The sequence below is a fragment of the Salmo trutta genome, chromosome 25 (genome assembly GCF_901001165.1).
Source record: "Salmo trutta chromosome 25, fSalTru1.1, whole genome shotgun sequence".
NCBI classification, from domain to species: domain Eukaryota; kingdom Metazoa; phylum Chordata; class Actinopteri; order Salmoniformes; family Salmonidae; genus Salmo; species Salmo trutta.
Window position 1 is genome coordinate 21,581,599 of NC_042981.1, and position 22,184 is coordinate 21,603,782.

General features: G+C 43.9%; 1 protein-coding gene across 1 annotated transcript in view; it reads right to left on the reverse strand.

Moving 5' to 3' along the window:
• Positions 1-303: 303 nt before the first annotated feature.
• Positions 304-22,184, reverse strand: part of LOC115162158 (uncharacterized protein C15orf41 homolog) — a 47,891-nt gene continuing 26,010 nt past the window's right edge. The window contains 1 exon segment of the mRNA XM_029713186.1: positions 304-1,629. Coding sequence (XP_029569046.1) covers positions 1,485-1,629 — 145 coding nt within the window. The 3' untranslated portion in view covers positions 304-1,484.

The window sequence follows — 22,184 nt, forward strand, 5'->3', positions numbered from 1 at the left end:
GTCAGGCTGAGGACCAGGTCAGGACTGGTCTGGGCATGATTAGGAGAGCAGAGAGAGAATAAATTTTTTGATCTCACTCATATCCCACGGTGACCCTTCACTCAGAGGCCTGCTCCTCTCGATCTTTCAGCAGGACTGGACTTTAAGCAGTGTCAGTGGAGCTGAATCCTCAAACCTTGCACAGGCTGGTGAATTGGTGGCCATATGTATCACGTGCCTTGGTTTGATCTGCGTTCTTTGCACTGTGAAATTATATTTTAATGGGGAAATACTATGGCAAATTAAATAAAGAATACATTTAAAGGTTGTTTTATGAATGTATTTTGGGTTCAAGACTTCAAAAATAACTTTCACTCCAAGATGCTTCACGTACTGTACTGTATGCATTACTATTTTGGGTAAATGCACCCCACTCGCCACCCCCTTTTCTGTCTTCATACTCTTTTTCAGAGACGAGAAGGACCCCTTATTGGTAGTGAATATATATGCCTCTAAAAACATAATTCAACTTTACGCTGCTATCTCCACTGCTCCTGGCTCAGCTGTGTTTCTTCCATTAGGAGCTGTAAATAAAAGGATCTCTCTCAGGCTGGAAAGATGAGCAAAAGACAACGACACCTGGAGAGACTCAGCCACTCCATTGACATCAGGTGTCTGCATGTACCTAGACGTCTACACGGTTTGGTGCTGTGGCTCCAAGACCATTCTATCCCCTACAGGACATTCTGCACATGGAAGTGTGCTTTGTGTGAGTGCCTGTTCTTAAACTTGGATAATATTTCATAATTCTAAATGTGTACAATCAGAGCATTCCATATGTTTTAGAATGACAAACAACAGGACTGAACATATAGTCCATAAGAGATTCAAATACACATGTTCACATTTATAAACCTGTTTGAGCGGGACAACACTCCTATCAACGTGACATATCATAACATAAAGACAACATTTTCAAAACAAGAGGACAAGAGGTCAGAGAAAAGTCCCAAACCAATCAGAAGTGATCTGTTTGCCTGCTGCAGGGTGACTGTTTGCCCCCATTTTCCCCAAAACCCACCTCCCTCATCTGCCCATGGAGAGCAAAGGAGTGAGTGACGAGGGCCAGGGATCACTGTTTGGTAAGGGCATGTCCTGCCCTGGCCTAACTCTGTTCCTGTCCTCTTCCAGGGGCCTCTGGGGCCACGGTTGGGGCCACAGGCTGACCAGCACTAGGACAGACCTCCCAGCCTTGTTTTCGCACTGAGGTATGAGGCTGATTCTGGGCTGGCTGACGGAGAGAGAGAAAGGGGGAGGGGATGAGGGAGGTTCATCTGGAGTTCAGGGCAGATGTTTGCCAGTAGTCTCGCGCCGCAGGAAAGCTAAATTGCTTCCGGATCCACGTATTCACTTCTGCACTGCTCTGGGATACCCTTCCTTTCCCCCACCTCTCCCCCTGCCCTCTCCCCTCCCTCCCCTTGCTCAGGTCAGTGTCAGCCGGTCAGTCAGTCAGTTGTGACTGTGCTGGTCCCGTGGCAGAGGGTCACGATGTCAGAGGGGAAGCAGTCTTTGAGCAGAATGCCTCTGTCTTTCTGGGTGTCCAGCTCTTCAATGAAACCATGCCAGTAGATGACCAGTCCTGGACCAAACCTATGGAGGGGGAGAAGACAGAAATACATTAATGTTCATGTTATCAAAGCAAGGCAATCATCAACAGAACAGTGACATCATAGTGAGATACTAAAGTAGCTTTCAGATAGTTTTCCATCCAAATCCCATATGCTTATGGCTGTTTACTTTGGATTTGGGGAGCATGACATTTGCAGCAGAGACAGTGAATTAGAGAGTGAGAGATATAAAGGAGGAGATAAGCTCTCTGAGATGTACTCCTTTGATCCCTGTCCAGGAAACTTGTGCTGAATCAAACAAAAAGCTGCCGGTGCGATAAGATCCCACTGACACAGTGATATACACACCGGATCACCTTACAATGGCACTGAAATAACAATAATCATAGTAGCAACAAAGCCCCAGGCAGCCCCAGAAACCTATCTATCATGGGAAGGGTCCTGTACAGTGCACAGTGCCCAGCGAGAGTTCACAGGCGGCAGGTAGCCTAGCGGTTAGAGTGATGGGCCAGTAACCGAAAGGTTGCTAGTTTGAATCCCTGATCCGACAAGGAGAGAAATCTGTCGACGTGCTCCAGGGTGTCTCAGCGAGAGTGGGATATGCAAAAATGACATTTCCAATTCACACCTGCATGTTAAAACACACTTGTACATGTGTGAAATAGGACAAATATAAGAACACACAAAATGATTATTATAAACTAAACTGCACCACTAAAGCTAGCTAAGCTAGACCAGCTGTTTCATTTCCATGCTTGACTCCCCAGGTCCTGACAGAAAGACAGACAGACAGACAGACAGACAGACAGACAGACAGACACTTTTCCTTAGCTCACAGTGCTTCACTCCCAAGGTCCCGACAGACGGACAGACAGACAGACAGACAGACAGACACTTTTCCTTAGCTCACAGTGCTTCACTCCCCAGGTCCTGACAGACAGACAGCCAGCCAGACAGACAGACACTTTGCCTTGGCTCGCAGTGCTTCACTCCCCAGGTCCCGACAGACAGACAGACAGACAGACAGACAGACAGACAGACAGACAGACAGACACTTTGCCTTGGCTCACAGTGTTGTTCTAAAGCAATATGAATAATAACGACTCGCCAAGCTGCCTAAGAAAAGTCAAGTTCAGACAACATTCAAATGTAAGGTGTTTCTCTCTCTCTCTCTCTCTCTCTCTCTCTCTCTCTCTCTCTCTCTCTCTATATATATATATATATATATATATATATATATAAATATATATGTATTAAATCCATCATATATGCTGAGCCCCATTAAAATGGCAGTTTTGCTGGAGAAGCACAGCGTTATTTCACTGCTTCTCCCTGACATGTGATAAATCATCTTTCAAGCTATTTATTACACCCCAAAGATCCGCCAGTAGCCCCCTCTGTGTAGCGCAGATCATACCTATTCTTTGAACTCTAGCTGCCGTGCATAAAGTCATGTCACAGTTGAATTTCTGGGCTCGGGAGAGGAGCCCCCTTCGTGCACAAAAACAGATTGGGAGCGAACAGTGAAGTAAGGCTGTCTGGTTCCCGACACTCTATCCTCAGACAGTAAAGGGTGTTTTGGGGTCTCTGAAGACGTCTCTGAAGAGCCAGACAGGAAGCTGCACACAGGGGCTGCAGAGTGAGAACCAGGAAGTTCATAAAACCTTCATAAACTTGGAAGAGTCCACGATCAATCACTAATCACAGCCTATTAGAAGTAACGACCACAACCAACACCGGTACATTAGAAGGATAGGAACATTCATGCTAAGTATAGTAGAGACTATAAGTTATGTCTGTGGTGATACTGTATGGGTTTGATCTTGGGGTTCTCTGGAGTGTTTGTGTGTGTTTTACATGTTATGTGTGTGGTGATCAGAGTTGGGATTACCGTAAATTCCGGACTATAAGCAGCAACTTTTTTCCCAGGCTTTGAACATCGCGGCTTAAACAATGACGCGGCTAATATATTGATTTTTCCCGCTTTCAATTTTTTTTTCTCCAAAAAAACACATTCTGTGACGTGCTCAGTTTTTTGGCGGCATGAAGCTTTCATTAGACCAATGAAATTGCCGAACGGGTTAAGGTCAAAGAACTTTTTTGTTTACTGTTTAGATTAAATCGAGCGCTCTCAAACTTCCCATCATTCTGATTACGGTAGTCATTTTGTCACCCTCATCATGGCAAAGACACGGAGAAATGCATATGATGCAGCTTTCAAGTTGAAGGCGATTGATCTGGCTGTTGGAAAAGGAAATAGAGCTGCTGCACGGGAGCTTAGTCTTAATGAGTCGATGACAAGACGTTGGAAACAGCAGCGTTAGGAATTGACTCAGTGCAAAAAGACAACTAAAGCTTACTGCTCATTTAAAAAAAATTGTTACAAGCCGTGTTTCGTTAAAGCCTATTTATTTTTGTTACAAGCCGTGTTTCGTTAAAGCCTATTTATTTTTGTTACAAGCCGTGTTTCGTTAAAGCCTGTGTAAAGTTCATTTGTTTCAATGTACCGGTAGGCACCTGCGGCTTATAGACATGTGCGGCTTATTTATGTTCAAAATAATATATATTTTTTTTAATTCAGGCTTATATTCAGGTGCGCTTAATAGTCCGGAAATTACGGTAGTTAATTGGAAAAGTAATAATCCTTGTTACATTTAACAAAAGTAACATGTTACTTTACAATACTACTTTGTGTGTAAAGTAACGCGTTATATTTAAGCAATAAACCAGAGGGAGTGTGGTATATGGCCAATATACTACGGCTAAGTTCTTAGGATACAGCCCTTAGCCGTGTTATATTGGCCATATACCACAAACCCCTGAGGTACCTTACTGCTATTATAAACTGGTTACCAACGTAATTAGAAGAGTAAAAATACAGTTTTTGTCATACCCGTGGTATACGGTGGTATAAATCTCACCATTTGTTTGACTGTTGGAGGGAGCAAGGCGAGCCACACCCGCTCTACCAAAGACAGGCTACTTACTAACTCAGGTTGGATCACTAGTTCCTCCTTTCATCTGTGGGGGTTCTTTCCTGTGCTCGTCTACACGTGCTGCACTATATATGAGCTGCTTAATTAGCCATATATACTGTAAGCCAGACTTTTCATTCAAAATCTTTCTCTCGAGCCGCAAGTTCTGGTTATAGACCGCACGTACACTGACCCATAAAGATGTATAGAGGGCACACTTGCCACTAGACGGGAAAGCCCTCCATATGGGCTTTGCTATCTCAGAAGCGATCAATGGCAAAGATCAGAGGTGCGCCCTCTATACATTTCTATGGACAGCAGCTGTCATGACATTTCTTCGAACAGCCTTTCTCCGCTCGCTTAAGAACTAAATGAGGAAACAAGTTGAAATCGGATCATGGAAACACGCACCCGGTAGAGACATGATTCTGAAAGTAAAGCGTTGTTTGACTAAGTAAATATTACCCAACATTCCTTTTGTACCACGTTAACCCCAATACTGGTGGTGATACTGTATAGGTGTGATTATGAATCTTCTTGTTGACCTTTGACATGTGCGTGACAACAAGGCATCTTTACGACGTAAATAACCACAACCTGCAGCGGTAGTCAGGTGTCATGATTTCAGCCTTCAGCTACATGTTCAAGGAATGCATGTATGATGTATCCCACCTGACATGTACAGTACAGTACACACACATACAGTACACACACATACAGTACACACACATACAGTACACACATACAGTACACACACATACAGTACACACATACAGTACACACACATACATGTACACACACATACATGTACACACACATACAGTACACACACATACATGTACACACACATACAGTACATACAGTACACACACATACACACACATACAGTACATACAGTACACACACATACAGTACACACACATACAGTACATACAGTACACACACATACAGTACACACACATACAGTACACACACACACCCTCCCTCTTCCTGTACCAGCCCCTAAAATCAGTACATACTCCTGCACCACCGTCCTGCATTCCCTGTTTTACAGTGTGTGATTTACGGCCTTGTATCTGTGAGCGAACAAATGGAAAAAGACCACAGATGCACACTGCAAGTTCACCACAAAGTCACAGTCACAGGCCTCCATTTCCCTCTCATATCTCAACCAGCCACTGTACGGCCACAACTCTTTTTATGGAAATGTTATGGAAACAAAACCTAAACATTTACATTAGATGACTTTGGAAAAGGGGTTATGCTCCTCTTTCCTGTACAATATGTATTCCTTGCTTGGGAAGGGGGTGGGGTGAGGGAGGAGACGGGGAACGGTTGTAGAGGCAACCTTCTGAAAAGGTTAAAACTGTACATCAACAGATAAGGTGTACAGCGGCGAACGATACATCAAGGCCCTGGCTTGTCAGGGGAGGCCAGGCAGAAATTGAAACAAGCTAAATTATAAACACAGGGGCAGTAGTGTCACCATACCGTAAAGAAAATAAATGGGCTTTGAATCCTACTCTGAATAAATAAGAGTCAATAATAGTGGGGGACCTTAAAGTAAAATCACAGAGCAAGGCCTAGTCCTAGCACATTAACACTGGTGCTGACAGAGGATAGGTGGTGAGGTAAGCAAAGGGTCAAGGGTCGTAAGGTGGGGTTGAAGTTAAGCAAGTAAGGTTGGATAGCACAAAGGGATCCAAGTATTTTCAATGGACCAAATCAAAAGAAACAGAAAACTGTTGTAAACGTATAAACCATAAAAAACTTCCTCTAATAGGAGTCTGGTGATGAATTAGAAACCAATTTGAGCCTCTAGTTTTTCTGTAATTGTGGCTTATTATGTGGGCTGGTTCTCTCCTTAACCTAGCGGGTGCGTATTATACTCCGCTCAAGGGAAAGTCTGCCATCTTCCAATAAACCCCTACTGCCTAACGAGTTTGTGAAATTGTTTGTGAAATGTAGCTAATTTCAGCAAGTGGACGAGTCGGGAAAGGCAAAGATTGAGGCTGCCAGGCGCGCTGTCTGTCGTTAGTGCTAACGGTTCTCTCTTAAAGCAGGTGCCATGCTGCTTAGAACGACAGCTTAATGAGAGCACGGCACTCAGGAACAAAAAAGACCAAAATGGAGGTGTACAGAGTACTATTAGCACTGCCTGCCACACACAGTTACACACACAGTTACACACACAGGCACACGCACACAGGCACATATAATAGCACGGACACATAACACACATGAATACTAACACACACACAATCGTAGCATAATTAAAATACTAATTGTAGTCCTACACAGTGTCAGTTTCAGCCTCTCCTCAGTAGCTCTAATAGAAAGGTAAAGAAATCTGTCTTTTATTTCTCAGTTCTCATCAGCACAGTGAGCACACACTCTGTGAATGTCCCTGGATGTCAGAGAGCAAGGCCTATATTTCAGCATTTAACATTCCAAAAGAAAAGAAAGGTCAAGGTTCATTTGATGTGTCAAGAACAGTGAGACGGTGCTCTGAAAAATCTGGGCAAGAAAACAATATTTATTCAACACTATTTTATTTATAAATTACTGCTGCAGTGTAAATGAAATGGAGACAAAATTACCCCTGACGTTACCACACCTTTACCTAATTCTACATCACCATCCAAACCTTTTCAACAAATGGCCCTGCAATGATTCTCTCCATAAAGACGTCTTTGTTCGCAGGTCCATACGTCGGGTCGCAAGGTAAACTGGTAAAGGCACAGGGATTATTTTATTTTTCTCTTTCCCCTGAAATACAGGTCTAGAACCTGCTCAACCACTTCAGAGAAAGAGTGAGAGAGTAACTAAGGCAAAGACAGAGAGAACAGGGGGGACAGAGGTAGAGAGAGAGAGAGAGAGAGAGAGAGAGAATGAGAAAGAAAGGTAGAGAGAGGTAGAGGTTGCAATAGAGAGATGGCCAGCCAGGTCCTAGCTGTCACAGCCATGGTCAGTTGTTGCTGTGGGTGGCTGATTAATAGCTGTTTATTTATAGGGCTTGAACTGGGTTGCAGGAGGTGGTGGGGGGAGGGGGGGGGGACTCAAGGCCTGCAAGCGAGCCGATACGGCCTGCATCTGTCAGTACATACTGCCTGCATATTTCAATGGCCCAGTTTGGAAGCCTGCCTGCGTCAGCCAGCCCGATGATAAGCACAGTACTGATAAAAAAGGCCCTTCCGCCAGCCTATCCACAGGACATTTAGGGCTGATTCTGCCAATTGAGGTGGCCTCCAACAAAGCAGGCGGTAAATAAAAAGCCCCCACCCCACGTCCTGCTGCCCGACTGTTCATAAATAACACAAGGTGAACAGAACAGTCAGCCAACCACCAGCCTGGTTATTAACATCACTGCAACTAAGAATAGAACATAACACAACACAAATCACCTCTTCTCTCCTCCTCCTCCCTCCTTTATGCTGCTGGAAACGTTCAGTTCCACCCAGGTATATAAAATACAAGGTGGCCATAGCCAACGATCAGCCTCCAAATGAACCCCACGAACTTATGCAAGCACCGCAATTAAGGCGGAATAGAGGGTAATAAAGTATAAAACATCTTCCGCCAGGTGTAACTCTCCTAGATGTTTTTATGCCCCTCTCTCCCTTGGTGTCGATGGGGTTTGGAAATGGGACGTGACACGGGTGTGGATCTTTTTCTTCTATGGCTGTTGGTGGTGGAGAGGGGGATGGAGGGATGAAAGGGTCATTTATGCCCACCGGCGCAGGATGCCAAAAGGAGCGACGGAGATTAGAGGGGATTATGGAGTTTTATCAGGAAACCACACAAACCTCTGACCCCTGCCCTGGGCCCTCTGACCCTGCCTGTCATTGGTCAAAGCTCTGCTCATGCTCTATAGCAGGGGTCTCCAACCTTTTCTAGCATTGAGATCTACGTAAAAAAAAGACATGTCGTGATTGACTATTTTTTTTCTAGCTTTCAAACAGGCCCATTCTTCTCTTCTCCCTTGTAACTCTCCCCGGGTCCTTAGTGTACCAGAGAAAATAGAGCACCATGATCTGTCAATATACCTGGTCAAATAATGACTACTAAACAACTCTATGGGGGAACCCTATAAAATCTATCTTTTTCCAAAATTATGCTTTACTTTTTCCAAATTATGTTCTCAGTTCTCTTTTTTCCTCCTTGTATATATTTTTAGTTTTTCACTCTGAAAATTACAATTGTTCATAGACAAACAACGAAATTCGATGTTCTGAGTCCATGTCAATGGTTAAATCACAACAGAGACAATTTCTTTAGGTGTGGAGGAAAACTAACAAATAGCTTTTTGAGTGCAATTCTCCTTTAATTGTGCATCTAGCCCTTTAACTTCTTTAGCATACTGGTTATTGTTCGGAATTTCGGATGACTGACGTGCCCAAAGTAAACTGCCTGTTACTCAGGCCCAGATGCCAGGATATGCATATAATTGGTAGCATTGGATAGAAAACACTCTGCAGGTTATAAAACTGTTAACAATAATGTCTGTGAGTATAACAGAAATGATATGGCAGGCAAAAACCCAAGGAAAATCCATCTGGATTTTTTTGGGTTTGAGGTCACAGGCCATTTCAATGCTAGCCTATGGGATATACAAATAGATAGGACCCAGATTGCAGTTCCTATGGCTCCACTAGATGTCAAAATGAGCAAGTAGTTTTTCCAAGGTGTCTCTAATTAGAAAAGCAGTCTTGTTAGCGCGTGAATGAGGTGCACGCTCTTCGTTATTTATCTACCCTATTGAACATACTATTCTCTGTCTTAAATATTATCATTTATTTAGATATTAGAGTACCTGAGGATTAACCTGTTTAGGATAGGGGGCAGTATTTTCACGGCCAGATAAAAAACGTACCCGATTTAATCTGGTTATTACTCCTGTCCAGAAACTAGAATATGCATATAATTATTTTATTTGATAGAAAACACCCTAAAGTTTCTAAAACTGTTTGAATGGTGTCTGTGAGTATAAACTCACAGAACTCATATGGCAGGCCAAAACCTGAGAAGATTCCATACAGGAAGCGCCCTCTCTGACCATTTCTTCTCCTTCTATAGCCTCTTTATGGAAAATAGAGGATCTTTGCTGTAACGTGACATTTTCTAAGGCTCCCATAGGCTCTCAGAAGGCGCCAGAACGGGGAATGATGACTCTGCGGTCCCTGGGCGAAAAACAGTAGGGCATTTGGAAAGTGGTCGATCTGAGAACAATGAGACGGCCGCGCATGTGAAGTGTCCATTTTACATTTTCAGTGTTTGAACGAAAACAAGGTCTCCCGGTCAGAATATTATCGCTATTTTACGAGAAAAATCGCATAAAAATGGATTTTAAACAGCGTTTGACATGCTTCGAAGTACGGTAATGGAATATTTTGCATTTTTTTGTCACGATACGCACCGGCGCGTCACCCTTCAGATAGTGTCTTGAACGCAAGAACAAACGCAGCTATTTGGATATAACTATGGATTATTTGCAACCAAAACAACATTGGATGTTGAAGTAGAAGTCCTGGGAGTGCATTCTGACGAAGAACAGCAAAGGTAATCCAATTTTTCTTATAGTAAATCTGAGTTTGGTGAGTGCCAAACTTGGTGGGTGTCAAAATAGCTAGCCATGATGGCCGGGCTATCTACTCAGAATATTGCAAAATGTGCTTTCACCGAAAAGCTATTTTAAAATCGGACACCGCGATTGCATAAAGGAGTTCTGTATCTATAATTCTTAAAATAATTGTTATGTTTTTTGTGAACGTTTATCGTGAGTAATTTAGGAAATTCACCGGAGGTTTTCGGTGGGTATGCTAGTTCTGAACGTCACATGCTAATGTAAAAAGCTGGTTTTTGATATAAATATGAACTTGATTGAACAAAACATGCATGTATTGTATAACATAATGTCCTAGGAGTGTCATCTGATGAAGATCATCAAAGGTTAGTGCTGCATTTAGCTGTGGGTTTGGTTTTTGTGACATATATGCTAGCTTGAAAAATGGGTGTGTGATTATTTCTGGCTGGGTACTCTCCTAACATAATCTAATGTTTTGCTTTCGTTGTAAAGCCTTTTTGAAATCGGACAATGTGGTTAGATAAAGGAGAGTCTTGTCTTTAAAATGTTGTAAAATAGTCATATTTTAGAAAAATTGAAGTTTTTGGATTTTTGAGGAGTTTGTAATTCGCGCCACGCTCTATCATTGGATATTGGCGAGGTGTTCCGCTAGCGGAACATCTAGATGTAAGAGGTTAATTAATTAGAAACATCGTTTGACTTGTTTGAACAAACTTTACCGGTAACTTTTTGGATTCGTTTGTATGCATGTTGAACGAGTGGATTACTGAGATCATTGGCGCCAACTAAACAGACGTTTTTGGATATAAAGAAGGACTTTATCGAACAAAATGACCATTCATTGTGTAGCTGGGACCCTTGGGATTGCAAACAGAGGAAGATCTTCAAAGGTAAATGATTTATTGAATCGCTATTTGTGATTTTGTGACGCCTGTGCTGGTTTAAAAAGTATTTTGATGTGGTGTGCTGTCCTCAGATAATCGCATGGTATGCTTTCGCCGTAAAGCCTTTTTGAAATCTGACAGCGCGGTTGGATTAACAAGAAGTTAAGCTTCTAAATGATGTATGACACTTGTATTTTCATGAATTATTAATATTACGATTTTTGTATTTTGAATTTCGCGCTCTGCAATTTCACCGGATGTTGTCGTAGGTGTCCCACTAGCGGTTCATGCACACATTGTGCGTCTAGCGAGTGAGGAATGTGCAGTCAAATGTGTTGTTCTAGCAATGGTTATGTACTGCTGCTGCTCATTTCATGGCAAATATTAAATAATAGACATAAATGATGTACTTGCTCATGGTATACTTCTGCCAGGTAAGCCTACTTTGCAGTTAACATTTAATTGAGAAGGTTTTGGGGAAAGTGTTTGTCAACCCACAAGACAGTTATCACATCAACTGGCTACACGGAGTGATGGACAAATGCAGGAGTGATAGACAAAAAATTTGCGCAGATGGGCAATATTGCTGGAAATTAATTGACAGATATGGTGTTAGGTTTGGCTTTTTAAGCCAATAGTGGCTAACCAGTGGTGGGATAATGTAAATGTTTCATTGATTAGATAATATCTGGGAGCCGGATACTTATAAGATTTGTTTATAACAGTTTGCGATGGAACACATGTCAAATTGCATATGCTTTCGGAATAGTTTGGCAAGTTCCACATAAAGTAGGTGAGCTGCCAGCTACTGGTAGCACGCGCTAGACCTTTTGGAGACCCCTGCTCTATAGCCTCAAACACATGAAACATGGTCAACCCCAAAAAACAATCATGTCCTGTAAGCAAACAACCTCATTACCTTAGAACCTCAAATCCCTTCCCATTACCCCACGTTCCGACAGCCAGGATCCCACTTCTGACAGAAAAAACACTCAAGACCTCCTTTTGTCCTTACACAAATCTAAACCCACTATCTGCTTTAACTCTAGAACCCCTCCCTGTCCTCTCACACTCCCACTGCACTATCACCATCCTAAAACTGTCATCTTCCCACCAGCCCATCACCATGTTGAACCCTAGGCCACTTATAGACCCCTACCACTCCTCACAACCCTATCACCTACCTAAAAGAATCGCACTTCTGACACCAACTAGCTGCGTGTTCTAATATGATCACCTTCCACAACCCTAAAGCCTATCAAGCAGCTGTATTGATAACCTGCTTAATACACGGAGAGTACAGAGGCTCATCTTCAGTCCACTCTGGATGTTATAATTGTATCAAACTGCTAAAGCTCATTACCCTGCTCTGGTGTATTAATCACTTGGCCTCTATGGGTGAGAGTGGGACTAAGACATGTAATGACCAGCAGGCCAGGCATGTCTGTGATAACTGAGATGGAGGGCCAGATTTAGACTTCTCATCTAGTAAAGCTGGCACGGTGCTAGCTGGGGAGAAGTGGATGGAGGTGGAGCTCCTTCAGTGGATGATCGTAATGATGATGATTCTATGAGGTTTATTAATGGATACACAGGACCTGTCTGCCTATGGATGAGAGCCCTAATGACCACTGCATGAAATCATGTGCAAAACGAACGCATATTCCTATAGATGTGTTTTCTGCAGTATGGATGGTGCAGTGGAAAACCATACTATACTGTAGCTGTACTTTCTGACCGTTTGTGAGTTGTTTCAGGAAACTAGGCGTATGTCGCACGTCACTACTTCACAGGAGCAACATACATTTTTTTTATCAAATGTGTTTTTTGGCAGAAATGCCTTCTGGAACATGTGAATGTTTATGTGCCTTAATAACAAACTTGTATTCCATCCATAAAAATAAATGAAATTGTTAAATTATGAGCCTAGTTGGTTTAGCCATGGAAAAAGACAGGAACCTTCCAACTAGCCATGATTGGCTGAGATAGTGTATGGGCTGGACATGCCGGGAGATGAGTTTGGATTGGTCTGCCATGTAGCGTGCTTCTGTCTAGAATGTGAGCTGTTCAGTATGTGTTGACAGTCCTTTCTACCGCGCTGTTTTTTTAAAGATATAACGTTAGCCATCGAGAACTACAAAAGTGTTGCTACTTTTCTCAACAACATTGTTGGTGTGAATTTAGCAGGCGCTATCGACAGATCAGTAGGAAAAAGGGACGGGCTGCACACGCCACGGTCAGTGTGAACCGGAGTGACTTGACACAAAGCTGGCCAAACAAGATGTAGCTACAAACAATATGGAGTTCAACGGTTCCAGTCTGCCGTGAAGTGTTCATCCATGTACACGGGTAAGAGTCTAGCTACATTTTCCAGATAAAAGTGTCTAATTTTGTCATTTTTATTGCAAGTTAAAACATACTGTTTGTTAGCCAGCAAATGTCCGCTTGCTGGCTCATTAGATAACGTTACGTGTATGATCTGTGTAGTAATATTATTCGAATCAGAAATATATTTGCATTGCTAGTTATAGCCTAATGTTAGCTAGTGAACATTGTACTTAGAATGTTTATATTCATCTACCTGCAGATTCATGCTACAGCTAGGACATTGTTTGTTTTGGTAGTAGTATGAGTTGGAGTTATGCCAGTTCATTGTTTAGGTAGCTAGCTACCTAGCTAACTACCTATCTGAACAAAAGACTCCACTTCGGCCGGATTATTGCATGACCCATCAAATTAGCAGGTGTGTCTGGGGCTGATTACGGCCATGTCTAGACATGGATAGTGGATAGTGACCCATCCACTTAGCTAGATGTGTGTCACGTCCTGACCAGTAGAGGGTGTAGTTGGGTCAGGACATGGCAGAAGGGAGTGTGTGTTTTATTGTTTCATTGATTTTGGCCGTGTGACTTCCAATCAGGCACAGCTGTAGAGGGTTGTGGTTGATTGGGAGTCACACATAAGTTGCCTACGTTTCCTTTGTGTTTCGTGGGTAATTGTTCTTGTCATTGTGGTTGCACCTGACAGGACTGTGTTGGCTGTCAGTTTTGTTGTTTTTTGTGAATTGCATAGTGTTCGTGTATTAAATATGACGAACCCTAACTCCGCCGCATTTTGGTCCACTTCTTCCTCAGACAGCCGTTACAATGTGGGTGAGGGGTGGTTATAGCATTTCCTTCACAACCCATCATTTTAGACAACTGTGTCGGGTAAGCGTTGTCTAATAACGATAAAATATTTATCAAATATTTGTATCTGGACACTTTCTGTTTTTGAAATTGCTACAAATCAAGTATGCAAGTACAATGACTGTACCGTTTACTGTCACATGACTTGACGCTGGAGAGACGAAGCAGGTCAAATATTTAATGAGGAACGGACATGGAACGAGACAGGAACAGCGTCAGCATACAAGAAAACAAAGACATAAAACAATCAATGCATCAGCAGTGAACAGAGCAGGGAAACTGACAAATATAGGGGAGGTAATAAACAGATGATAAGTGAGTCCAGGTGAGTCCAATATTGCTGAAGCGCGTGACGAGGGAAGGCAGGTGTGCGTAATTGATGGCAGGAGTGCGTGACGCAGGGCAGCCTGGCGCCCTCAAGAGCCAGGGGAGGGAAGAGCGGGAGCAGACGTGACAGTTTACACCTTCTGTATCCTGTGCATGTGACAAATACACTTGGATGTGTGTTTACCACATGGCCTCACATGTGAATCCTTAAAGAGATGGGTGGAGCTAAGGCTTAAGAGGATGTGAATGATGCTGAATGGGTGTAGACAAAGAAGAGCTCTTTAGTAGGTGTACCAAAATATTCAAGGGCCATTTTCTCAAAAGTGGGGTTACAAGTTTATCGACTTTCAAAGCAGAATTACTTTCCCATTGTTCCTCAACTGCAGTGTATGATATGCAATTTCCTAGCTCTTAGTCTCTACTTTAATCCAATGTAAAAAACACAATTTCAAATGTTGCTACATTTGGTGTGTTAGCACAGCATGTGTAATATCATGCTTACCAAACATAGTCAAGAGGTCTCAGTGCATGTTTAATGCTTAGTGCGACCATTAACTCAGCACATACTCAACCTCAAGTAGAGTCGCATATCAGGGCGACCAGTGTGTGTGTGTGTGTGTGGGTCGGATCATTCTCAGATCTGCTGCGTTACGGTCCGATGCGCTCTGACACACACTCCCCTGTTTTGGCTGCGGAGCAAAACCAAACAACTGGCGGTCTGGCCCTGGTCCTGGCTGGTTTGTGTTCAGAGCAGCAGGGCCGGCCCTAAAAACACCGTCATACAACAATCTACCATGATGTTTTCATCAACTACAAAAAAGAAAGCACAAAGCACTCAAGCTGCTGGGCTATAGCTACAGCACAGTCCTTCATCCATCCACTGTGGCTGCACCTTCATCCATCTCTTTCCCGCTCCCTCGCCCTTTCCATCTTTCTCTATTCATCTCTCTCTCGGTCTCTCTTTTCATCGCTCTGTTCTCCTCACCCTCAGTCACTGGATCAAGTGTCAGGTGACTTAGAGTTCTGATCTTTCCCAGGGATGTGTTCCCCATCACCTCTGAATGGCTCTCTACATCACCAGAATGGACCAACCCCCTCCATTATGACATGCTCAGGAGGAATTCATTAGGAGATGATGCGTTTAAATTGCATTTTATTACAGGACCTCATTTTGTTCCATGAATGGTGTCTCATGTAACAAAGCCAGGACCAATTTAATCTGTGTGCCGGAGTGTTGTTTTATTGAACACACACTTACATTTTGTGTTGAGTGTCAGTATTTTACTTATTCATAAATTTGTAATATTCAATAACATCAAGTATGAAAACAGAAGACGAATATGCCTTTAAAAAAAGCTGTTTTCAGACAAGGCCTGTTAAGCTCCAAAACCAAACACAGACCCTTGTGCTAACTGTGAGATGTATACAGTCCCCCCTTGGCTCTTTGATGAATCCCCATGTCTCTAAGCCCCGCTCAGAGACAGGAAGTGTCCCGTGGTACAGGCTGGGGAGCGCTGCAGACAGAGAGGAGGATGACAGTGTCAGGGGAATACACACTCCTTTAACCTGTTATTGTGAACTCCCAGCAGCCCCGGACGATAATTACCACCCCTCTCTGGGGAAACCCAGTGAAAGGGCGTCCATTTTGTGTCAGCTCTGCTGTGCTCCAGCACGGCGCTAGGTCCCGGCCCTAATCCTGCCCTTAACCCTGCCTTCTAATGTGCTTTCAATTTGGGATGAGCCCCCTCTACAGCTACGGCCCTAATCAACAACAGTTTGGACTGTAACCCAATCTGGCCCTGCTGGGGCTGCCTGGGCACCACACCACTGATGGCTCCAACAGAGGAAAGTAGGTAACTGTGTGTGTGTGTCTGTGTGTGTGTGTGTGTGTGTGGGGTGCAGAGAGGGTATAGGTGTGTGTATATGAGGTTATATGGCTGTGTGCGTACTTGCATGTGTGTGTGTCCTCTACCTCCCACTAATCTGCAGAGATAAACACACAGCGTCCATGGTCTAGCCCTGGTCTGGTCTCAGAGGGCCTGACCTGACCTCGTGCTGCTGATAGCAACTCAAGACAAATCACACACATGGAATAGATCTATCCGCCTGAGCCTCACCACGCCACTCACTCAGCTTGCTTTGGATGTTTGCATTTCCTTCCTTGCCTGTGAAACAATATGCACAATACACAGAGCTTAAAGGGATACCTCTGGATTTTGGCAATAAGGCCCTTTATCTACATCCCCAGATGAACTTGTGGATACAATTTTTATGTTTCCAGTATGAAGGTAGTTTGAGGTAGTTTTGTGAGCCATTGCTTACTAGCGTAAGTGCAAAGACTGGATGTCTATGGCTATCTACTAGCATTTATTTACATTTTGTGTTGAGTAAAAAGGTCAGTATTTTACTTATTCATGCTTGAAGATTATCTATAAAAAATGGTATCCAGGAGTTCATGTGACTCTGGGGAAGTAGATAAAGGGCCTCATTGACAAAATCCCGAAGTATCCCTTTAAGCCCCCTGTCAGACCAGCATCAAGGTAAGCGTGTCACATATTCAATCCCCCTCTGTTGCTTCCATGAAGGCTGAATCAATAGCAGCATATAGGGAGGTGTGAATGTTTGTTGTCTGGAGGCCCAGAGGCCTTTCCATCTCTGAGAAAGGGGAACCCAAAATTAGAGTGCAGCCCTCCTAGAGTCTCCCTGGGAGAAACCAGGCCTGGCTTTCGTCCTAGTCAGCACCTTTGGAAGTGCACAATCGCGTTACCACTACTAAATCAACATGTCAGCACTCAGCCATCTGAACTTCTCCTTCCAGCCCCTATTGCTTACAGCTACTCCACACAGCTAATGAATTGGTGCTGCGAGCAAGCCCATTTCTGAGACAAAAAAGAGAAGGAGAGAGAGAGAGAGAGAGAGAGAGAGAGAGAGAGAGAGAGAGAGAAAAGAAAAAGGGGACTTCTTCTTCAACCGTTTCTTCAACAGATATTCTAGTGGTATCATCCATCCACTCCTTGACAGTAAGCTTTGGAACGTGGTCTAGTCTGGCTAGCTTCGAAAGGAGTTAGCAGTCAGCCCAGATTCTGCACAGAACCACCATGCTAAGTGTCAACCCTCGTCTCTGGTTCCATGTGGGACAGGCCCGGGTTAGGTTGGTTAGCCTGGGTATTTAGAGACTGACGATGCAGGGCGAAATGTCTACAGAAAGTAGTCTGCTTACTCTGCACTGTGTTTACATTCCTGTGGGGTCATTTTAGCCCCAGGGAGAGGAGGCCAGGGGGCTACATGTCGCTGGGTCTCTCCAGCGGTCGGCGAACTGGCGGAACAGGGACATGTGGGTGGCACACATACAGTCACACACACAGACACACACACACACACACACACACACACACACACACACACACACACACACACACACACACACACACACACACACACACACACACACACACACACACACACACACACACACACACACACACACACAGAGGCTCAAACACACCGGGACGCACACACACACTGGCGCACACACACACAGCTCCAGCAGACAAGCCACAGAAAGTACTCCAATGTCAGTGGCTTAGCCAAATCAATGATTTACCTTAAATAGCAACCTGATACATATTATCTACAATAACAAAAGTTGAAATATTACAAAGACATTCTAAGAGATAACTTCATTAAACAAATATATGTTCATGTCCACTTTGTAAAAGGATGGTGGCCACTCCATGTAGGTTAACTTTGAGCCAGTTGGACCTGAGGTCATCAGGAGGGATGCAGCACTAGCCCAGAAGAGAGAGCAGGCCTGGGAGTAGTCCAAGCACAACTCTCCATTAGCGATGGGCTACATGGGATACCACCAGTGTTTTCTCTGATGATCAGGGGTGCAAATCAAATTTCATTGTAGTTTTAAAAAATTTGCTAAGAAAACAAAACAAAGATCCCTATACAAGCAACTCCAGGGGTTTCTGTCTGTGCGTCATTCCGTGTGTGTGCGTCAGTCCGTGTGTGTGCTGGGATTTGCCCTTTTTATTATTCCCAGACCTGTCCCTTCAATGGGCCACAGACAGAGAGAGAGAGAGAGACAGAGAGACAGAGAGAGAGAGAGAGAGAGCGTGCGCAAGGGAAGGAAAGAGGGAGGCTCCTCGACCTGGACTCAGCAAAACTAATTAGGCGAGGACTGGAAGTTAAATACTCCACTACATGTAATGAAAGATCGAGAGAGAGAAAGAAGGGGGACATCCAAGGGTCAGGCAGACGCCAAAACAGTGGTCCTTTGGCAATCTGGTATTGATTTTCACTGGTTTGGAGATGGTAGGGGGAGGGGGAGAGAGAGAGAGAGAGAGAGGAAGGTCTGAGGGTCTAGAGAGTTGTCAACCTGACAGTTTAACCCTTTTGGAAAGAAGGAAAAACAAACAGTGGGATCTCCGGGGATGACAGTGTTGATCTGTCATAGCGATGACACCACACAACAAAGCACCCCAAACACACAATTCTCACAGAGGGGACAGGAGGGGGGCAGTTTAAGACATACAGAAGCACATTCCCTGACTGGAAGGATAGGGAGCTCTCTGGCCAAGACCTGGCAACCAAAGCTTGCTCACAGTTCATGTGTGGAAAGTCCTTCATTTCTATGGCTAAAAGACTAACATACAAAAGCAGCGCACCAAGCTTTGGTAAGTGCCAAATATGTAATATTGTGGAATTAAATACAGGCATTGCTTTGGTGCAGTGTTCAGACATTGACATTGATATATGTTGATGATAACTTACTAGCTCCAAGAAATGATGATTGTCAGTCCTGAGACAAAGATATTGCATCCTACGTACTGCTCTATGGTCACTGTGTCCTCACTTGGTAGAGCATGGTGCATGCAACGCTAGGGTTGTGAGTTTGATTCCCATGGGGGACCAGTACCCACGGCTCCCGAGTGGTGCAGTGATCTTAGGCACTGCATCTCAGTGCAAGAGGTGTCACTATAGTCCCTGGTTTGATTCCAGGCTGTATCACATCCGGCCGTGATTAGGAGTCCCATAGGGGGGCACACAATTGACCCAGCGTTGTCCAGGGTAGGTGTCACTGTAAATAAGAATTTGTTCTTAACTGATTTGCCTGGTTAGTAAAATAAATAAAAAGTATGAAAACATATGCACACTACTCTAAATTGCTCTGGATTGGGTCTGCTAAATTACTAAAATGTAAATGTATGGGATCACTGGTGATATTATCTTAATGGTAGAGGACACTGCCTTTATCTCCAACCATGGGTGGCCAGCCATTACCCCTACACACAAACACACACCCATCTCCCTCTCCCCTCCTCTTTCGCCTGTCTCTCTCTCTCTTTAAGGCCACTGCCCCAAGCGTCTTGACTCGTGTTCCTCAACATTTGAAAACGCTGGAGCCCTTTTCCACTTCAAATTCCCTCATCGGCCTGTCAGGATGCCAAAGGGGACTCCATTAGGCCAGCCAAGCCCAAAGCCCCTATCCCCTATCCCTTATCCCCTATCCCCTATCCCCCCCCCCCCCACCGGCCACTACACGTGATAGAGGCTGTCTACATCAAATTAGAGCGGCCTCTATTGTCACTATTACCACTTGGGAAGGCGCCATCATGAAAGATGTTACGGGGTCCCTCACTTGTCACTAGTTGTCAGACGGATGGGGAGTTTGGATACACATAGCTGACAGGTAATCTTAATGTCTTCAATTATCCCAATTAAGCCTGTCATAAACAATTCGATAAGTGCTCGACCAACACACACATACACAAAGACACACAGACACACAGAGAGGTCTGGGTGATATTTGAGAAGTGTTATGGGTATATCAGCGAGCGAGAGGACTAACAGTTGGCATGTCTTTTGTCTCACTGCAGTGTCCCCTACCCCTCTTTCTGGTTCAGCTGTGCACTGTTGGCTCCTACCTGGTCTCTTCAAATTGTACCATCTCCTTTCATTAGTACATAGCCGGGTGAGAATCTGAAGGGCCGTGACAACATTCATTTGAGAGGAGTGGGAGCAGATTGCCTGAAGCAGGTGCTATAAGGGAGATAAAACAAAAGTGGTCTGTGTGTGTGTGTGTGTGTGTGTGTGTGTGTGTGTGTGTGTGTGTGTGTGTGTGTGTGTGTGTGTGTGTGTGTGTGTGTGTGTGTGTGTGTGTGTACAGGGGAGGTTTTTTCTCATGGTCTTCACATTCTGTGATTTCCTTTGCTGAGCTAAATTAGTAATGACAAAAAGGTGCTTTGTAAAAACAATAGGGAGGAGAGAAACCGGCTCAGTGCACCACTTGGAGCATTTACGAAGCTCTGGCGAAATCTAAATATTGTTTCTAGCATGACTAAACAGGCCAACGCCTTCAGCCGTGGAGGACGTGCGATAGCTGGCCCTGTTTGATTTAGTCTGTTCTTCCTCTAGTACAATATCTTATCACGACACAACGTCAACACCCACGCCATCCCAACATGTTTTCCCTTCTGTTTTTCAATAATTTATTTGTACTCCGTATCAAGTCTTTTCTATCCATCACGGGATGTGGGGCCCATTTAGTGAAGTGAGCAACGACGTTAGGTTTGAGACAGAACAATCAACAGAGGTAAGGCCAACCTCACTATTTGAACAAGACAGCCTTGATCCGATCTGCAAAGACGGACCCGGGGTGATGAAACACAACAAATCAAACAAATACTAAAATACTCCTATATATTCCTTATATATAGGAATATATCATTTATTTCATTAAATGGGACAGAAAAGACAGTATTAGTAGCGGAGAATGAGAACTAAGCTCAACCTAAAACATGAAAGTGAATACATCAAAGCAGGTGAATGTATGATGAATAAACCAGGGAGAAACTGCTGACCGTTTTCCTTTAAGATCTGTGATGGACACCCGTCTCCACCTCCCTGACCCCTCACCTCAAGTGATGGCTGAAACTGCATTTTGCCCACGTAAAAAAGAGAGAGAAAGAAAGAGAGGACCCGTCACCAGGAAGTTGTAATAGGAAATTGCTCTTGGCAACTATTTGTTCAAGAGCACAACATTTTTTTTTTTTATGGCAACACAGCAAGCCCACATTGAAAAACAGGGCAGGTCCCCTTAATGAGTAATCTATTTCAAAGCAGTCGTGTCTGGGCTTGACAGTTTACTGAGAGGCTTGAAGAACTGGTAATTACCAGTGTTACGGGGCAATTAATGAATATTACACTGCGGCACTCATGGCGGCGACTGTCAGCTCCCCAATAAAAATGAGCACTCTTCAGCTAAAGGGTGACATTAATTGGGCCTTTAATGATTATGCAGAGGAACCAAGCCAAAGAGAAACAAAACAGGAGACTCGCTCTGACTTCAGGAGCGGGATGGAAATTGGACCTAAAATTAGATTAATTGCTGTTTTTTGTTTTTTTGTTAACGAGGAGAAGGGAAGAAAAGGGTTGAAATTATAGGGTGCGGAGTGCAAGGGCTGCTCATCTTCGAGATGACAATTCTTCGATTCATTATTTGATATATTCTGTACGTTAAGAAGGGAGAGGAGGACAATGGAGGCTGATTTATGGTTTGTTTGTCTTGGGCTTGGTTTGTGGTGAAAGGCAAGAACAGGCACTGATAGGAT